Below are 18656 nucleotides of genomic sequence, written 5' to 3' on the forward strand. Positions count from 1 at the left end.
CCCTGATATGTATATTATGAAGGGTTGTATGGTTGGGAGAAAGCATCTTATTGATTTCATTTACATTTGTCACCATACAAGATGCAATGCTTTTCAAAAGATACTGCTGTTTTTCTCACTGAATTGTATAAAATTCACGGGTACTGCTAGGTCGCATGTACTTCCCTCATACCAGTATTGAAAAAAAATGCTTTTATAAGCTTTTTTTGTACATCATTTATCCTCCAATGTATTGTGTCTACAAGGTAGCTTGGACAGGGTGGAAAGATGTACGCTGAGTCATTATACACTTCCTTACTGCTGATGTCGGCGTGAGTTCAGTTTCACTTTACCTGAATATTTATGTGTTGATTGCAGTTTCTTTTTATTTGTAGAAGGATTTTCAACAAAGAACCTGGGTCGCTATGAGCAAGAGCCCACATACAACACTGCCACTAACACCACACAGATTGTTTACATTAATGGTGACCCATGTGGGGATGGGTCCAAGAGGAGACAGTCCACTATAACCTTCATGTGCCAGCCAGGTAGTGGAGTGTAACAAGGGTTGGGGTGAATTGTTATCGATGAAATTATGTAGTTTCTGGCAAAAAAGTAATTTCTTTAATGTCCTTTTTGCAAGATTTTGAGAACCAAAATCTTTTTGTTCTGGGCTTTGTAATTCAACATATACTTTAGCTCTTGGCTAATTGCTTTGGGAAATAAAAGTATTATTGTGTACCGGCAAGGTATTGTAAATTTTTAGTTTAGTTTAAACCTATTTATTTAAGCTTGATTGCTTAGAAAGCCAGAATCTTATTAAGGCGGTCTTGAGTCAGTTGCCTGGGTAGAACCAGTACTTGGTGTCTTTGAGTGAGATAGAAAGAATGCTCTCGCAGTGGGGACGGAGCCCATGATCTCTTGGTCCCTAGATCACACCATATCCACTATGTGACGGCGACCTGTAGAAATCTTTATGTTTGCTTCACACAGGTTCAGAGCAGAGTGCACCTGTGTTGGTGGACATGTCAACTGACCAGTGCATATACCAGTTTGAATGGCGCACAGCTGCGGCCTGCGAGCTGGGACACTACATAGGAGACAACTGCCGGGTGCAAGGAAATGGTAAGAAACTGAAAGAGAAACAACTATTTAGGTGACTTAGAAGAAGAACCAGTTCTTTCCCCTGACCGTTTCTCTGTAATCAGTCCCTATGTTGTCTGTCTGTCCCTCCATCCACAATGTTAATGTTTTTCTTACTTAACTTCAATAGCATTTTATCTGATAACTTAAAAAATTATCGGTGGAGAGATGTCTTCAAAGATGAGTGACATGCTCCAAATTTCCCTTTTTCTTCTTCATTATTCTGGCAGTCAATGCCCTTTTCTATTTGTTCCTGCTTTATGATACCAACATTTCTGCCACATTTACCCTATGTAAATCATAAAAGCCATTAAGATTTGTGCATATAACAATTTCGTTTACCTCAGGTCCTACCATTGACCAGAGTTATTGCCTTTTATGTGTTCCGGTTCCAAGTCACCAAATGTTCTTCCACATTAACCTTATACTTCATTAAATTTACGCATCTTTTTACATCAGGTTTTACCATTGACCTGCATTTTGTTTTGCGTGTAATAAATTCCCTTTTACCTCAGGTTTTACCATCGACCTCTCCGCCCTGAAAAAGACAGATAACACTTCCTACAAGGTGGAGGACATAGATACAGACCATGACTATCTGCTGAATGTGTGTGGCCCACTGTTTACTCCCTGCGATGATAAGGTCCCCAATGCTGGAGTGTGTCAGGTGCCTGTTAAGGGTAACGGGTAGGTGGCATGTTTTGTACCATATTTTAGAGAATCTAGTTTTAAGTATTTTTTTATCAAGCCTTAAGTGTAAATTGTGTTTTTATTATTCCCAGCTTTTAAATGACCAATACACTTAAATTTTTATCAAATTGTGTTAATAAATCATTTCAAGCTCTGCAAAGGTTCTGAGTCTGGCCAAAATTATTATAATAATTCCCTGTTTCTTATCCTTGTAACCTTTGCAGGTAGCAAATGTCTTTATTACCAATAGTGGCATAAAAATGTTAGTAGCTGTATTTAAGTATGTGTAAATAATCCGTAGATATCTGCCTTCCTTCAGATTAAAATACAACCTGGGTCAATTCACGGCTACACTTAACTACTATGATGGCATGATAAACCTAACTTATGTTGGTGGTTCACCGTACAACGATCCAAGCAGCACCCCTAGAAAGTCTGAGATTGCCTTTTTGTGCGATCGTGATGCAGGCGTGGGTACGCCAAAGTTCGTCACAGAGGCCGCGTCTAATCACACATACGTGTTTGAGTGGCGGACGTCATATGCATGCCCAGGAATTCCTATGGAGTGTGTCATCACGGATTCAAACAGCGGGGCTGAATATGATCTGTCCAGGTTTGAACAATTTAGATGAGAGCGGTTAATATTAAAAATTATTTTATGAATTCAATATCATGTGTATTTTGAATGGGCAGTTTTGTTGATCAAATATTTGTATTGAATGTATAGTTTGTAAACTCATTTCTAATAAGAGATATGTTAAAACAGACAAATAATTATAACTAAACATATGGACAAAAAGGAAATATAGTACAATACAAATTTGAACAAAAAGTCAAAATTAAACAGAATACAAAGATCCAGAAAACCATGTACAAATAGGCCATTATAGAAGAACAAAAATATTAACAGTGTCAAAAAGACAAAATAGAACAAAACATAACAAACAACCAAAAAGACATTAGAGAACAGGAAACATATATGATTTGTTTGTGTGTATCACTTCCTGACAACTGTGAAACTGGCAAATTTAATCTCAAAAGTTAGTCAACAACAACTCAAAACAGAAGTTGATTAAGTCTGACACAGTTATCATCTATCGACCGTTTCTATTGTTAAACAATAATTCAGAGTGCATTTTTTCAGCCTGTCAATGTCTGGTGACCAGGACAACTGGGCTGTGGGGGATTTTTCTACAGGAAGTGGCACAAGCACCAAGTACTACCTGAACGTATGTGGGCCCCTGACCCCCCTACATGTGGGAACTGGTTGCTCCTCTCTAGCCAGTGTCTGCAGGACCAAGTTTGAAAATGGAAAGGTAAATGCAGGGAACCCGTATATATATTTATTATGTCTGTAGTTTTGTACATGTGGGAACCGGCTGCTCCTTTGGCCAATATCTGCAGGACCAAGTTTGATAAAGGAAAGGTAAATGCAAGGAACCAGTATATATGAGGAACGTTCTGGGAAAACTTGGCTTAATGCATGTGCGTAAAGTGTCGTCCAGATTAGCCTATGCAGTCTGCATAGACTAATCAGGAACAACTTTTTCTGCCTTAACTGGATTTTCATCTCTAAGAAAATCTTACTACAGTAGAATTGCAATAACTCGAGCTGGCGATTTCTCGAAAACTGGCGATTACTCGAGCATTAAAGGAAGTCCCTAGCATTTTCCTTTAATTTCTTTATAAAAATACCCGCAATAACTTAAACATGCGATTTTCGATAACTTGAGGATGTGTGCCGATCCCTGAAAGGCATTTCACACCTAATTTACTGGCAATTATTTGAGGACACTTTCTCGTCTGGTTGGTGCTAAAAATATTTGAGTTGTGAAAACTGCGCAATCAAGCAGACAAAAGACGCTCGATTAGGTGTGAAGTTAGTTGCAGTTTGAGAACCACTGCAAATTGTCATCCTTTGAGAAACATTGCAAATTGCCACTGAAGCGCTAGATGTAGTACGCTGATTCTTTCAAGCAACGCCTAACACAAACACGGAACTACAGATGCTCTGCTGGCTGTTGCGAAACGTCTTCCGCCATCAGTTCTGGGAAGCAAATAGGTTGCGACAATCTTTAATTCTAGACTTTGCGCAACACAAGTCTGACTGATTGAACATAAAATACAAAGTGTGTAGTGATAATGTTTTTTTTAATGTTGTTGTTTTTTATGCGCATGTACGTACCTGTGCTTTTTTAATATGCTAAATGTACATTGAATATTAATGGAATATTTTTTATTATATATGTGTTTTGTGTGTATATTGAATTAATTAAATAAATTTACGATAATCCTTATTGTTTTGTTTATTATACTGTAACCTTAAGTGATTTTTACAAAGCCTTTTTTCTCTAGCACCGTCTTACATGTAAATAAAGCGTTTGTGGTCAGAATTTGAGCATCATTAACCGAGACAGTGAAAACAAATAATACCATGGTTTACTCAAACCTGCGATTCTTCGAGCATCGAGGTCAGTCCCGTGCTTCCTCGAGTTATCGCAGTTTTACTGTATTAACAAAAAATTCCATAGTGGAAAAAGTGGAAAGTGTTGTCCTTGATTAGCCTTTGTAAACTGCACAGGCCAATCTGGGACAACACTTTAGGCACATGGCCAATCTGGGACAACACTTTAGGCACATGGCCAATCTGGGACAACACTTTAGGCACATGGCCAATCTGGGACAACACTTTAGGCACATGGCCAATCTTGGACAACACTTTAGGCACATGGCCAATCTTGGACAACACTTTAGGCACAGGCCAATCTGGGACAACACTTTAGGCACATGGCCAATCTTGGACAACACTTTAGGCACATGGCCAATCTTGGACAACACTTAAGGCACATGGCCAATCTTGGACAACACTTAAGGCACATGGCCAATCTTGGACAACACTTTAGGCACATGGCCAATCTGGGACAACACTTTAGGCACATGGCCAATCTGGGACAACACTTTAGGCACATGGCCAATCTTGGACAACACTTTAGGCACATGGCCAATCTGGGACAACACTTTAGGCACATGGCCAATCTTGGACAACACTTTAGGCACATGGCCAATCTTGGACAACACTTTAGGCACATGGCCAATCTTGGACAACACTTTAGGCACATGGCCTATCTTGGACAACACTTTAGGCACATGGCCAATTTTGGACAACACTTTAGGCACATGGCCAATCTTGGACAACACTTTAGGCACATGGCCAATCTGGGACAACACTTTAGGCACATGGCCAATCTGGGACAACACTTTAGGCACATGGCCAATCTGGGACAACACTTTAGGCACATGGCCAATCTGGGACAACACTTTAGGCACATGGCCAATCTTGGACAACACTTTAGGCACATGGCCAATCTGGGACAACACTTTAGGCACATGGCCAATCTTGGACAACACTTTAGGCACATGGCCAATCTGGGACAACACTTTAGGCACATGGCCAATCTGGGAAAACACTTTAGGCACATGCATTAAGCCCAGTTTTCTCAGAATGCTGCACTTATTTTTTATGTCAATGCACTGCAACTCCAATATATCGCGGTTGAAGGGATCCAAAGATCGCGACCGTGATATATCCGGTGCGCGATATAAATTGTCAAGTTATTCATCATGTATATGTATGCATTAGCATAGTTTGGCAATCTCAAAACACACTAATTACATACCATATTGATTTGTGTGTTACATCCATATGTTATTCATTGGTATAACACAAATCATTATTCCATGTAAGTATTTAGAAATGCATATAATTAAATTTGTAATCCGAAACACCATTGTCAAATGTTATTGTTCAAGAAAGCATGCACAAATTAGACCCATTTACAAAATGACGTCATTCACCTCATGGAAAGCATGAAAGTTTGACAAACTGAGGAACATGATTCACCTCCCAATTAAAAGCAAATAATTTACACTGTATCTAGAGCGCAAAGATTGCTGAGATAGGTCAGTATTGACTTGTGACAATTACAGTTATAATTGTATACACCTTCATGTGTTTACTGGCGCGTTTCGGCAGTTCAAAGCAAATTCAATAGAGAATGGTTAACACCCAAAATGACCTGTGATGTTTGACAAGTTGGATTATTGTTTATCGCTGTACAGAGGTGCTAGAGTGGTGTACAAGGAGAGCAAACAATCTGGTTAAAACTGGATTATGAATGTCGGATTAAACAGAAATTATGTGGGTGAAAAAAGTTTAAAATACAACTTTGAAACGGATTTTATCTCATCAAATTCTCAGATTTTAAAGCATGTTATTTAGAGATTATGCTCATCAGATTTTTGGGAGCCATAGCCGATTCGCGATGTATTGGACAACGCGATATAACGGACCGTGATATATTGGAGTTGCACTGTATTGTTGTACTCATGGGAACAGGCTACCTGTCACTGTTGCGGATCTAATAATGGACAGACATCGGCTGGGAGCCAGTATATTTATGGAAGAGGACAACGACAACGAAGCGAGGCATGGTATTAGGAGAGATAAGCCTGGGTTATGGTTAGGTTAGGGTTAGGATTAGGGGTCAGGTTAGGTTAAGGTTAGGGTTAAGACTAACCCAAACCCGACCCCAAACCCTTACCCTAACCCTCTAACCCCCCCATGTGCATTACAATACCATGCCTTGCTCGTTGTCGTTGTCCTCTTCCTGTATATTTATGACCGAGTCAGACAGTCATATATTTATTTTGGTGTGTGTTTCTTCTTTCTTTATTAGGAGACATTGCTCTGTGAATAGAGTTACAAGAATTTTAGTAAGAATTTTACTTCATCAAGTGTAAAATTACTATGTTTTTAACTATATGCCCGCAAATGAAGTTTGAGAGGGGGTATCACTTGGAGTCATTCTGTTTTTTTAATTGGTCAGTTTGTCCACATAAATGGGATAAGCTTGTTAAGTAAGCTACTTCCACATTTCTGAAGCGCTTAAATGGAAACTTAAAAAATGGTATCATCATTGCAAGCCCTTAAAAATAGCTTAATCCTTTCCCTCTCAAAGCAAAGTGAAAATGGCTATGTGCAAACAGCATAAAACCAGAACAGCCTGCGAGTAACTCGCAGTCTATTCAGGTTTTATGCCTTTTGCTGCTCATCAGTATCTAAGGTTTGAAAATGAAGCCTTAAAAACTTGAATCTAGTAAGAATGGTCTTAAATTAAATATAACTTTCTAAGGGACTAAAAATGCATGAAGATACGTATCTAAGTGGTTAAGGGTTAAAAGGTGCAGGTTTTTTAAATTGAATTAACTTGTGGTTAATGCACGTGATGTCATACAGTATGTTTCTTTACACCAAAATGTTCTTAAGATGACATTTTTAGCTGAAATTTGTTAATGAACGAATATAAAATACAGTATTGAAGTGATTTAATAATTGTGTAAGCTGTTTACCATAAATGTTATTGCTATCCTTTTTTCTGTGTTTATTATTTTATTTACTATTTAACCTGGACAATTAATATTTATAAGATTATAAATTTAAAAAGTATAAACAATGTATTTAACAATTTTAGATGATTTTAAGAAATGAATTATTTCAGTAAATGTTATGCTATCTTTTTTTCTGTGTTTATTATTTCATTGAACATTGATCCCCGAACAATTAATATTTAAAAGATTATTCAATTTATGATGTATGGGCAGAAAACACAATATTAGATGAGTTCGAAAAATAAATCATCATGCTTTTGTTATTTACCGTAATTACTCTAACTTTTTGGACACTCTAAGTTTTCGAACATCCCCCTTTTTGGCCAAAATAATTATTTTTCGTGACTCTTATTTTTCGGACATGCGCATTTTCGTCTATCATTAATGACTCTAAACTTTTGGACATCATATTTCACAGCGCTATTTTACCAGATTTATTAAGGAAGCAGTATGTTAAATGTTTTTACTTTTTTGGTCTGTATCCTTTCATGCAAGAGTAAGCAACGCTGTGAGGTTGTTTTTATTTTAAAGTAGAAACACTATTGTGCGTTGATTTATTGCTTTTATTTTAATATAATTATAATTTTCGGACATTTAATTGTTGTCTCTAAACTTTTGGACACCTGAAATTTTTAAATATTTTATGTACCTAAATTTTAGAACACAAAAAAAAATAAAAAATTTAAGTGTCCGTAAACTTAGAGTAATTAAGGTAACCTAAATTTTAGTTCACTTTTGCCTGTTTATCTCCGTTTTGTATTGACCTATTATAAAATTTTCATTGTCTCCCTTTGTTTAACAGTTTGATTATCTCCCTTTGGACAGGAATTGGTAGATTTGCCTGACCTTGGACATGTCAAGTCTGGCCTAACAGTGGCAGACAACGGGCACTTGAGGCTGAGATACGAGTCAGACAACATCTGCACGAATGGAACATCCAACATTCCTTACGTGACAATCATGGAGTTCATTTGCCAGGCTAATTCACTGGTAAGTTCTTAAATGTAGTTGATATTTGATAAAAAATAAGATGTACATTGATGTTGGTGTTACGAAGAAATGATGGAAAGAAGGGATACTTATGAAAAGAATTTTTTCAACTTTGGTCGGTTGAGTTTTTGTGATTCTGAATCATTCATACTTTGTGATACTTTCTTACTGTTTTTATAATGATTGTATAATGATTGTACTCGGTGTCCAGTACTTTCAGTGCGTTTTATCATAAGAGAACTGATGGAAACTCTCAGTCATGTGTGATCAGTGCTCAAATCTTTGTTGAAATGATTTGTTAATACAAAGTCATTATTGTGTAAGTAAACAAGACAACATACTCCTTGGTTTTACTGTCAGTCTACATCATTTAAAGACAAGCCTTATTAGCTATGATAAACACTGCATTGTAATCTCTTTGGAGAATCATATTTATCTCACGTTTACAGCAAATTCTGTTGATAAAAGCCCCATTGATTAAATTTCTGCTATAAACCACTGTACGAAATGACGTCTTTTTTTTTCGACAAAATGACGTCATAAATCCAGCGAAATTAATATAGTTAAACTTATTTTGTTTCAATAAAAAGGTTTACTGTATAAAAAGTTGGATAAATAGAATAATAGATTAGTGTCGATTATAGATCAGGTTTATCATGCTCGGCATGAAAACGAAAAAGCACTCGCCAAGGCTCGTGCTTTTTGTTTTTTAAGTCTCGCATGATAAACCTGATCTATAATCAACACTTACCTATTATTCTCTATTTTCCTATAACCAATGTCTATGAAAACTTAAGTTCAGAAATTATATTCATATGTTTGTAACCGTAACAACAAAATTTAGACTCAGTCTATGCCTGGCATCCATAGTCATGCAGTTTGGCCAACTTTCAACTCATTGCCACTCTAAAGGCCACAATTTTGGTTCAATTGTGATGAAACTTGTTCAGAATGTTTATGATACAATATATCTCTGGGTTTATTGCGTTAAAAAAACCACTTGGTCTTAGAATAACCTGCTAATCTTGTTAATATCTAATTTAAGTTTGAATCTGGGTCAACTGGGGTCAAAAACTAGATAAACCTTGTTAATACTCTTGAAGACATATTTATGACTTCGGTGTTTATAATGGCAATATCTAAGCCAAGTTTGAATCAGGGTCAAGTGAGGTTAAAAATAGGTCACTTGGTCAAATCATAGAAAATTAGCCTTGCAGTCTGCAGAGGCTAATCAGGTACAACACTTTCCGTCCAGACTGAATTTTCCTTAAGAACTGACTTTCTTTAAACAAAAACCTGTAAATGAGCTGAGAGTGTCGTTCCTGAATAGCCTGTGCAAATTGCACAGGCAATCTGGGCAACACTTTACACACATGCATTAAGCTCATTTTTCCCAGAATGCAACTAATTTCTGTCTTTGTTTGCAGTCCACAGGTCCCCAGACCCCTGTACAGACGGGCCCCTGTGAGTACCTGATCACGTGGCTGACCTCTGCAGCCTGTCCCCTTGGAAACGATTCCTCAAACGACACCTGTATGGCTAAGGACCCTAACAGTGACTATGTGTTTAATTTGAACCCCTTGAATGCGTCTGGTCCGTTTGAAGTCAAGGCTAATGATAAAACATTCTTGGTAAGTATTGTTTTCTGGATTTTTAATTATGCTCATGGAAACGGAGGAATATATAGTCACCATTTGTCTGTCCCTCTGTCTGTCTGTCAGTCTGTCACTTTTATTTTCTTTGGGAGATCTCAGACACCAATAATCCCAAGTTGATTAAACCTGATAGGCATTATCACTATTGGTTAGACATGCACATCTTTGTTACATCATGACTGTCCAATGATTTTGGGGATTACACTGCATCTTCAATATGAAGCATTACTTTATAACGCGGAATCCAATATTACACGGGTTTATTGGATCCAGTGTTTTCCCAAACTTCCATTTATGATTCAAGTCCATGTAAAAAACTTCACGTATTTTCAGATTAAATAATCTATTTGACCGACTATAACCAATTAGAGAATAAATGATGCTGGAAGGCTAATTAGTGACAATATGCTGTTCAATGTCAATAAAGGTGAAAACCTCAATCAAAAGATTATCATACAGGGCAATTTGGCAGTTAAAATATTATCATCTATTGTTCGAATAAAATAAATGAGCGGCACTCTGTGAAAAGAGGGTTTAATGCATGTGCGTAAAGTAAAGTCCCAGACTAGCCTGTGCCGTCCACACAGGCTAATTAGGGATGACATGTTCCGCCTAAACTTGATTTTTTTGCTAAGAACAGACTTTCTTTAAACAAAAAATATTAAAAGCTAATCTTCATCGACACTTTACGCACATGCATTAAACCCCTTTTTCACATAGCACAGCCCAAATATGTGTATATATAGCTTTAGATATGTGTTGGATGCATTACGTGTTTGCTTTTTTGTTTCTTAGTGCAAAGCATTTTTGTTAAAATTCATATTGTATGTGTACTTGTTTGCAATTTCTAAATAAAATGTGTTGAAAAAATAAATAAAATAAAATGAATGTGTGTCAAAAAGTATGTGTTTATCAATGTTTGATGTGGGTATCATTGACAGCTTTGACGAGTTTATCTTAGTTAGTTTTATTTCATTGTTATTTTCAGACAATATTTATTTAAATATTGTCAGCTCAAATGTATTTGGAAACATAACAGGGTAAGACAAATTTAATGAGTAATTCAGACAATTCTGATACATGAAAATTCATGTTTATTTTACACAGAAATTAAGTTTCTTTTTTGCCCAATTTTCAGAAAATGTGTACATGTTGCATTCAATCTAAATTTATAAAGGCTCATCAGGTAAGACACTTTCTGCCTAGATTGGTTTTTTGTTCAGGAGTGACTTCTCTAAATAAATTTTTTGTAAAAGTGGAAAGTGTAATCCAAGATGAGCTTTTGCTGACTGTACAGGCTAGTCTGGGACAATACTACGCACATGCATCAGGACCTTTTTGTTCCCAGAGCGATGCTCATATTGAACCCTTTACCACTTAGATATGAGTCGCGTTTTGAGAAAACCAGGCATAATGCATGTGCGTAAAGTGTCGTCCCAGATAAGCCTGTGCAGTCCGCACAGGCTAATCACGGAAGACACTTTCCGCTTTTACTAGATTTTCAGTAAAAAGGGACTTCCTTTAAACGAAAAATATCATTAAAGCGGAAAGTGTCGTCCCTGATTAGCCTGTGCGAACTGCACATGCTAATCTGGGACGACACTTTACGCACATGCATTATGCCCGGTTTTCTCAGAACATGACTCATATGTATTTTGACGCATTTGTGGTCCTTTAGAAAGTTTAATTTAATTGAAGGACCTTTCTTACTAGATTCAAGTTTTAAAGGCTTCATTTCCAACCTTTACATACTGATGAGCAGCAAAAAGCATAAAACCTGAACAGACTGAAAGTTACTCGCAGGCTGTTCTGATTTTATGCTGTTTGCACATAGCCATTTTCACTTTGTTTCTAAGTGGGAAAGGGTCAAGAGCTGTGTGGCTTGAGTCATTTTAATATCAGTCAGGTGGTATCTCTTTCCCCCCACTGCAGCTCAGTATCTGTGGTAACGTGCCAGAAGGGAGATGTCCCAAGGGCTCACTGTCATCTGTTGGCCTGTGCCAGACTGTGCCCTCCGTGCAGGCACTGGCTGAGTCCAGTAGCGACCTTGACTTCAGCTCTACTGGACAGATGCTGCTGAAATATGACGGACTCAGACAGGATAATGGTACATGGAATGAATGAAGCAGTGTTTTGAGAAAACTGGCCTGATAGCATATGGGTAAAGTGTCATCCCAGATTAGCCTGTGGAGTCCACACAGGCTAATCAGGGATGACTTTTTCGGCCTAGACTTGATTTTATAAGAAGAGACTTCTTTTATAAAAAAAATTCAACAAAAGTGGGAAGTGTTGTCCCTTTTTAGCCTGTGCAGACTGCACAGTCTATACTGGGATGACACTTTGCACACATGCATTAAGCCCAGTTTTCCCAGAATGCGTATATATGGAAGATGTTTTAATGGCCTTGAATGTAAAAAAATGCCTTTTACATTTTATGCCTTATCTATCAAAGTTTGCTTTGCTGATGGCTTATTAATAAGACCATTACAGAGTGGAGTCTCATTTATTGGAATCACATTTTTAAAGTGTGAGCAATTGGCTGCTCTAAAATAACAAATGATTATGAAAACAATATATTATTCTTATGGTAACTTATAGGTTAATAATTCAACTCAATAGAATAAAACTATAAAATGGTATGTTTCTTCCATAATTTTGTGTAACATATAACTTGAGTTGTGATTATGTAGTTTCGATCGCCCACCAAAGGCTAAGGGATTGTCTTTCTGTCCATCTGGCCGTCAGTCTGTCATTCTGTTAGTTCGTCAGTCCCTGTCACAAAACTTTTCATGACTATATCTCAGGAACTATATAAGATATCAACATGAAACTTCATTGGTGTATAAATATCAATGTGGAAAAGTGTCATGCTCATGAGCCATAACCCTACTCTTTCTTAAATAAGAGTTATTGACCTTTGGTTTTTTTAAGATGTAATTTTTCAGGGCTTTATCTCAGATACAACTTCAACATGCAACTTCATGGGTGTTTTGATATCAATGATGAGAATTGCCATGAACAAGAACCTTAACCCTACACTTTCTTAAATAAGAGTTATTGCCCTTTGTTGTTTTTGTATTGTGTAACTTTTTAGGGCTATATCTCAGATACGCTACATGATTTCAATATGAAAGTGCATGGGTGTGTAGATATTGATGCATTATAAACAATTACCCAACACTTCAATATTTTGTTAGGATTATACAATATATCAAGGGATTTGCACCCATCCATAAACAAACCTTATTTGGCAGGGATATCAATTTAACGATTTTGCATGTTTTATTCTGACTGAACTTATGACACTTAGAAAGGCAATTGTTTTAAGTTTTTTCAGTCAATTCATTATATTGTTTATTGTAGCCTAACAATATAAGATTCAACCTATTAATTGCAATGAAAGCCTTACGAGTCTCCTTCCTGGGTAGAACCAGTACTTGATAGCTGGAGGGGAGATTTAGCGAACACTCCAACAGTGGGGATCCAACCTGCCAAATTCCCTGTGGCTAGGTGGACACCATACCAATGTAAGCATTTATGTCCAGCAACGATAATAGCGCCAAGTAAGACCATGCCTTACATTACTTTCAATTTCCAGGTCAGCGAGTAAATGTTGAGATAGAGTTTGTGTGTGATGAGTCACAGGATATTGGCTATGCAGAGTATGTGGGTATGGAGGAGGGGCTACAGTATCGGTTCCGCTTCCTGACATCCTTGGCGTGTACCCCACATGGCACCGACTGCATTGTGCAGGTACCTGTTCATGCAATATGTGCGTAAAGTGTCGTCCCAGATTACCCTGTGCTGACTACACAAGTTTATCAGGGACTACACTGTCAGCATTGCAGAAAATTATAGTAGATAAAAAGAACATGTTCAAAATATGGCTGTTTTGAATCAGTTTTTGATGATTTGATTCATTCTTTAGAAGAGATAATAAACTGGAAGACTTAAAATCATTTAGAATACAGCTCAAGACAAAAACTGTTCCTTTTAGCTCACCTGAGCACAACGTGCTCATGGTGAGCTTTTGCTATCGCTTTTTGTCCGTCGTCCGTTGTCCGTTGTGCGGCGTCAACATTTGCCTTGTTAACTCTCTAGAGGCCACATTTATTGTCCAATCTTCATGAAATTTGGTCAGAAGATTGGTTTCAATGATATCTTTGATGAGTTCAAAAATGGTTACGTTTGCTTGAAAAATATGGGGCGGGGCATTTTACCTTATATGGCTTTATATGGCCATAGTAAAATCTTGTTAACACCCTAGAGGCCACATTTATTGTCTGATCTTCATAAAACTTGGTCAGAAGATTCATCCCAATAATATCGTGGGTGAGTTCGAAAATGATGCCGGTTGGTTGAAAAACATGGCCGCCAGGGGGCGGGGCATTTTTCCTTTTATATGGCTATAGTAAAACCTTGTTAACACTCTAGAGGCCACATTTATTTTCCGATCATCATGAAACTTGGTCAGAAGATTTTTCCCAATGATATCTTGGATGAGTTCTAAAATGGTTTTGGTTGCTTTAAAAACATGGCCTCCAGGGGCGGGGCATTTTTCCTTATATGGCTATATATGGCTAGTGTAAAACCTTGTTAACACTCTAGAGGCCACATTTATTGTCCAATCTTCATGAAATTTGGTCAGAAGATTGGTCTCAATGATATCTTGGGTGAGTTTGAAAATAATTATGTTTGCTTGAAAAAAAATGGCTTCCAAGGGGCGAGGCATTTTTCCTTATATGGCTATTATATAATAGTAAAATCTTGTTAACACTCTAGAATCCACTTTTATTGTCCGATCTTCATGAAACTTGGTCAGAAGATTCATCCCCATAATATCTTGGACGAGCTCAAAAATGATGCCGGTTGGTTGAAAAACATGACTGCCAGGGGGCAGGGCATTTTTCCTTATATGGCTATAGTAAAACCTTGTTAACACTCTAGAGGCCACATTTATTTTCCGATCTTCGTGAAACTTGGTCAGAATATTTGTCCCAATAATCTCTTGTTATCTCAGGTGAGCGACTTTGGGCCTTTCACGCCCTCTTGTTATATAGTAAGTATTGATGCACTTGATATTTTTGAAGATAAGTTTAGATGTTGTTTATTAAGTTTGTTTGTTTAGTTATGATAATAATGGTAAATGATGTGTAAAAAAACTAGATAATTGAAGGTCATATAAATGGTTATTTCAAAAATTGTATTTCTCCATTTATTCTCTACAAGCAGTAATAACGGTTGGTGCCATGATGGGTAAAGATTTTTTTTTTTTTTTTTTTGCTGAGCCAGTATTCTTTTTCATTCACGGCACCTACCCTGTATTCTATTTATCCAGTTTCTATTAAATTGCATTTTGAAAGCACTGAATTAAAAAAAACATTATAATTATATGCTAAACGACAGGTTGAGAACCTAAATCCCCTTGCATTTATTTGATTGGTAATGCCCAAAAACTATTTCTTATAATCTTTCCTTTATTTCAAGTCTTTGTTATCTTAAAACAATACTAAAGGTCAGTGAAAACTTGTGAGTTTATTGTTCTGATATGAAATCATCTTTAAGAAAATGTAATTTCATCATGCCAACGTCATTCAGTTAAGTTGATTACAATATAGTCTTACAAGAATGCGAGTGTGTTGGAATTTAATTGCAATTCGTTTGAATATGCATGGTGTTGCTGTGTTTTTGGATGGATGAAGTGAATAATATTTAAATAATAGCGTACAAATAATATGCCACAAATTAACCCAATATTGTATTAATTTGTTTATTTACTCGGATGCTGTTGTTAACCAAGGATGGAAATAATTGTTAATAAATTGAATTAACCATTTACCACTTACATATGTATTTTGATGAATTTGTGTTCCCTTAGAAAGTTAAATTTAATTAAAAACCTTTCTTACTAAATTCAAGTTTTAAAGGCTTCATTTCCAACCCTTAAATACTTATGAGCAGCAAACAGCATAAAACCTGAACAGACTGCGAGTTACTTGCAGGCTGTTCTGGTTTTATTCTGGTTGCAAAAGCCATTTTCACTTCGCTTCTTATAGGGGAAAGGGTTAATATAAATGTGTGGTTACAATCTTCATAGAAATATCAAATATTGAAAATAAATTTACTTAAAGGCATAAATGATCATTTCTTTGATGCATATGATAAACCGTGTCTTTGATCAAAGTACAATATATTCAAAATATAACCCACATATCATCATAAGTTGATATGAAATTGAAAGGAAATTGTGTGTCTAATGTTCAATGCTATTTGTAGACTTACAAATCATCGTGGAATCTACAATATCTACTAAACGTCAGATGACAATATCAACATTTTATTGCTTTAAGTATTGGCGTAGTAGAGGCGCTTTGAATTTAGTGCTGTTATAGTTTGTGGCACATATGATAGGTTACAAGCATTATAATATAGCCACTTCCTGTTGACTGGATAAAAGAAAATGTAACGGGTAACCTCGTTATTAGGTCAATAATGCACATTGAAACAGGACAGGTAGCACAGAACATGTTTTCTTTCCTGTATTATGCTTGTCATGACTTGTTTTAACGGCATAATTCAAATATTGAGCCTCGCTCTGGAGAAAAAAGGTTAATCGGGGTTGAGTGCATGTGCATAAAGTGTCCTCCCTGATTAGCCTGTGCAGTCCGCAGAGTCTAATCAGGGACAACACTCCGCCAAAACTTGACTTGTTAAGAATAGACTTCCTTTAAACAAAAAATAACATTAACGCAAAAAGTGTATTCTGATTAGCCTGTGCAAACTGCACAATGTGATCTGGGACGACACTTAATGCACATGCATAAAACCCTGTTTTACGAAGATGGGGCTCAAATACTTGGTAATTTCCCAGGATTCCTCCGGACTCCAGTATGACCTGAGTTCCTTGTCCAGAGACACTTTCTGGACAGCTACAGACTCAAAGGACAAGAACACCCAGTATTACATCAACGTTTGTCGACCAATCAACAATGTTCCTCATCCACAGTGTCCAGGTATATGCCAGATTTGGTTTTTAATGATAACTTGGAAGTCATTGATAATTGTGTACCCATTTTTTTGAAAGCTGGATAGTCTGTGAGTTTTGGTATTGAAGTCCAAAATCCAATCTTTATCAAACTTAGTGCAAACTCTGTGCGGATGTTTGTGGGACGTCCACAGATGTCATTCCAAAGCAAATTTAATTATGGTTTAATCAACAATTGCACTTAGAGCAAGGCTGGAAAGCTCCTTCGGTAGAAAGCTCGACCACTATATCCACAGACTGCTGGTTTTGTCCCCTGTGCGACCATACAACTTGTTTTTGGATTGGTTATGAAATCCTCCTTCCCCGGATTCTAGTAGGGCAGTTTTCAGTCACTGGCATAAGTATGTACACTTTATATTAGTGAACCAGCCAACCCAGTAAAATGTGGCCTGGTTAAGTTACTGCCTTGTAAATCACTGCTTTGCTGTAAAAAATGGTTAAATCACAGGCTAATCAGGGGTGACATTCTCTGCTTCTATGGTATTGTTTGTTAACTTTGTCTCTTTTAAACTTAAATCCAGCCTATATGGAAGGGTTTTCCCTGATTAGCAACTGCAGACTTGGACGACACTTCCCTCACATGAATGAAGCCCAGTTTTGCCTGTACACAGCTCGTGTTGTATTTACAGCTGGTCCAATCGGAGGCTGCCAGTACGCCTCTAACAGCCAGTCGTACAACATGGGATATATCCACTCCAAGCCTGTTGCCAATAATGGCACAGTGAGCCTGCACTACCGCAACGGAGACGTCTGCCACAAGGGGGCCCCGAACGAGTCCCACAGGAGCACCACCATCAACTTCCTGTGTGGCCAGTCTGAGGCAAGTGATCATACGGCAAAAATGTTTTTCATGATTCCTTGGACATTCTGAAATCAAGGATTGAACTGTTTGATGGTCTTGTAAAAACATTTTTGAAATGTCCATTTTGACATACCATTATGAACCTATATGCACACAACTGAATGATTTTTAGCTCACCTGAGCACAAAGTGCTCATGGTGAGCTTTTGTGATCGCTTTTTGTCCGTCGTCCGTTGTGCGCCGTCAATATTTGCCTTGTTAACTCTCTAGAGTCCACATTTATTGTCCAATCTTTATGAAACTTGGTCAGAAGATATGTCCCAATGATATCTTGGATGAGTTCGAAAATGGTTACGTTTGCCTGAAAAACATGGCTGCCAAGGGGCGGGGCATTTTTCCTTGTATGGCTATAGTAAAATCTTGTTAACACTCTAGAGGCCACATTTATTGTTTGATCTTCATGAAACTTGGTCAGAAGATTCATCCCAATAATATCTTGGACGAGTTCGAAAATGATGCCAGTTGGTTAAAAAACATGGCCACCAGGGGGCGGGTCATTTTGAGCTCACCTGATTGCTCAGGTGAGCTTTTGTGACTGGTCTTTGTCCGTCATCTGTACGTCTGTCGTCCTTCCGTCCACATTTGTTCGAAAACACTCTAAAGGCCACATTTAATTTTCGATCTTCATGAAACTTGGTCAGAAGATTTGTCCCAGTGATATCTCGATCAAGTTAGAAACTGGGTCATGCTGGGTCAAAAACTAGGTCACTTGGTCAAAAAAGAAAAACCTTGTAAACACTCTAGAGGTCACATTTTATGCGCAATCTTCATGTAACTTTGTCAAAATGTTTGCCTAAATGATATGTTGGTTTAGTTCGAAATTGGTTCCGGTCCGTTGAAAAACA

General features: G+C 37.3%; 1 protein-coding gene across 1 annotated transcript in view; it reads left to right on the forward strand.

Annotated features, from left to right (window-relative positions):
- LOC127852506 (cation-independent mannose-6-phosphate receptor-like) overlaps nucleotides 1-18656 on the forward strand; it is an 81283-nt gene that overhangs the window by 17872 nt on the left and 44755 nt on the right. The window contains exons 10-20 of the mRNA XM_052386463.1: nucleotides 375-527; nucleotides 973-1104; nucleotides 1638-1809; nucleotides 2132-2425; nucleotides 2957-3128; nucleotides 8086-8250; nucleotides 9678-9881; nucleotides 11838-12012; nucleotides 13504-13658; nucleotides 16777-16918; nucleotides 17580-17770. Coding sequence (XP_052242423.1) covers nucleotides 375-527; nucleotides 973-1104; nucleotides 1638-1809; nucleotides 2132-2425; nucleotides 2957-3128; nucleotides 8086-8250; nucleotides 9678-9881; nucleotides 11838-12012; nucleotides 13504-13658; nucleotides 16777-16918; nucleotides 17580-17770 — 1955 coding nt within the window. The remainder of the gene's footprint in view (nucleotides 1-374; nucleotides 528-972; nucleotides 1105-1637; nucleotides 1810-2131; nucleotides 2426-2956; nucleotides 3129-8085; nucleotides 8251-9677; nucleotides 9882-11837; nucleotides 12013-13503; nucleotides 13659-16776; nucleotides 16919-17579; nucleotides 17771-18656) is intronic.

Source organism: Dreissena polymorpha, chromosome 12 (genome assembly GCF_020536995.1).
Source record: "Dreissena polymorpha isolate Duluth1 chromosome 12, UMN_Dpol_1.0, whole genome shotgun sequence".
Classification (NCBI taxonomy): Eukaryota; Metazoa; Mollusca; class Bivalvia; order Myida; family Dreissenidae; genus Dreissena; species Dreissena polymorpha.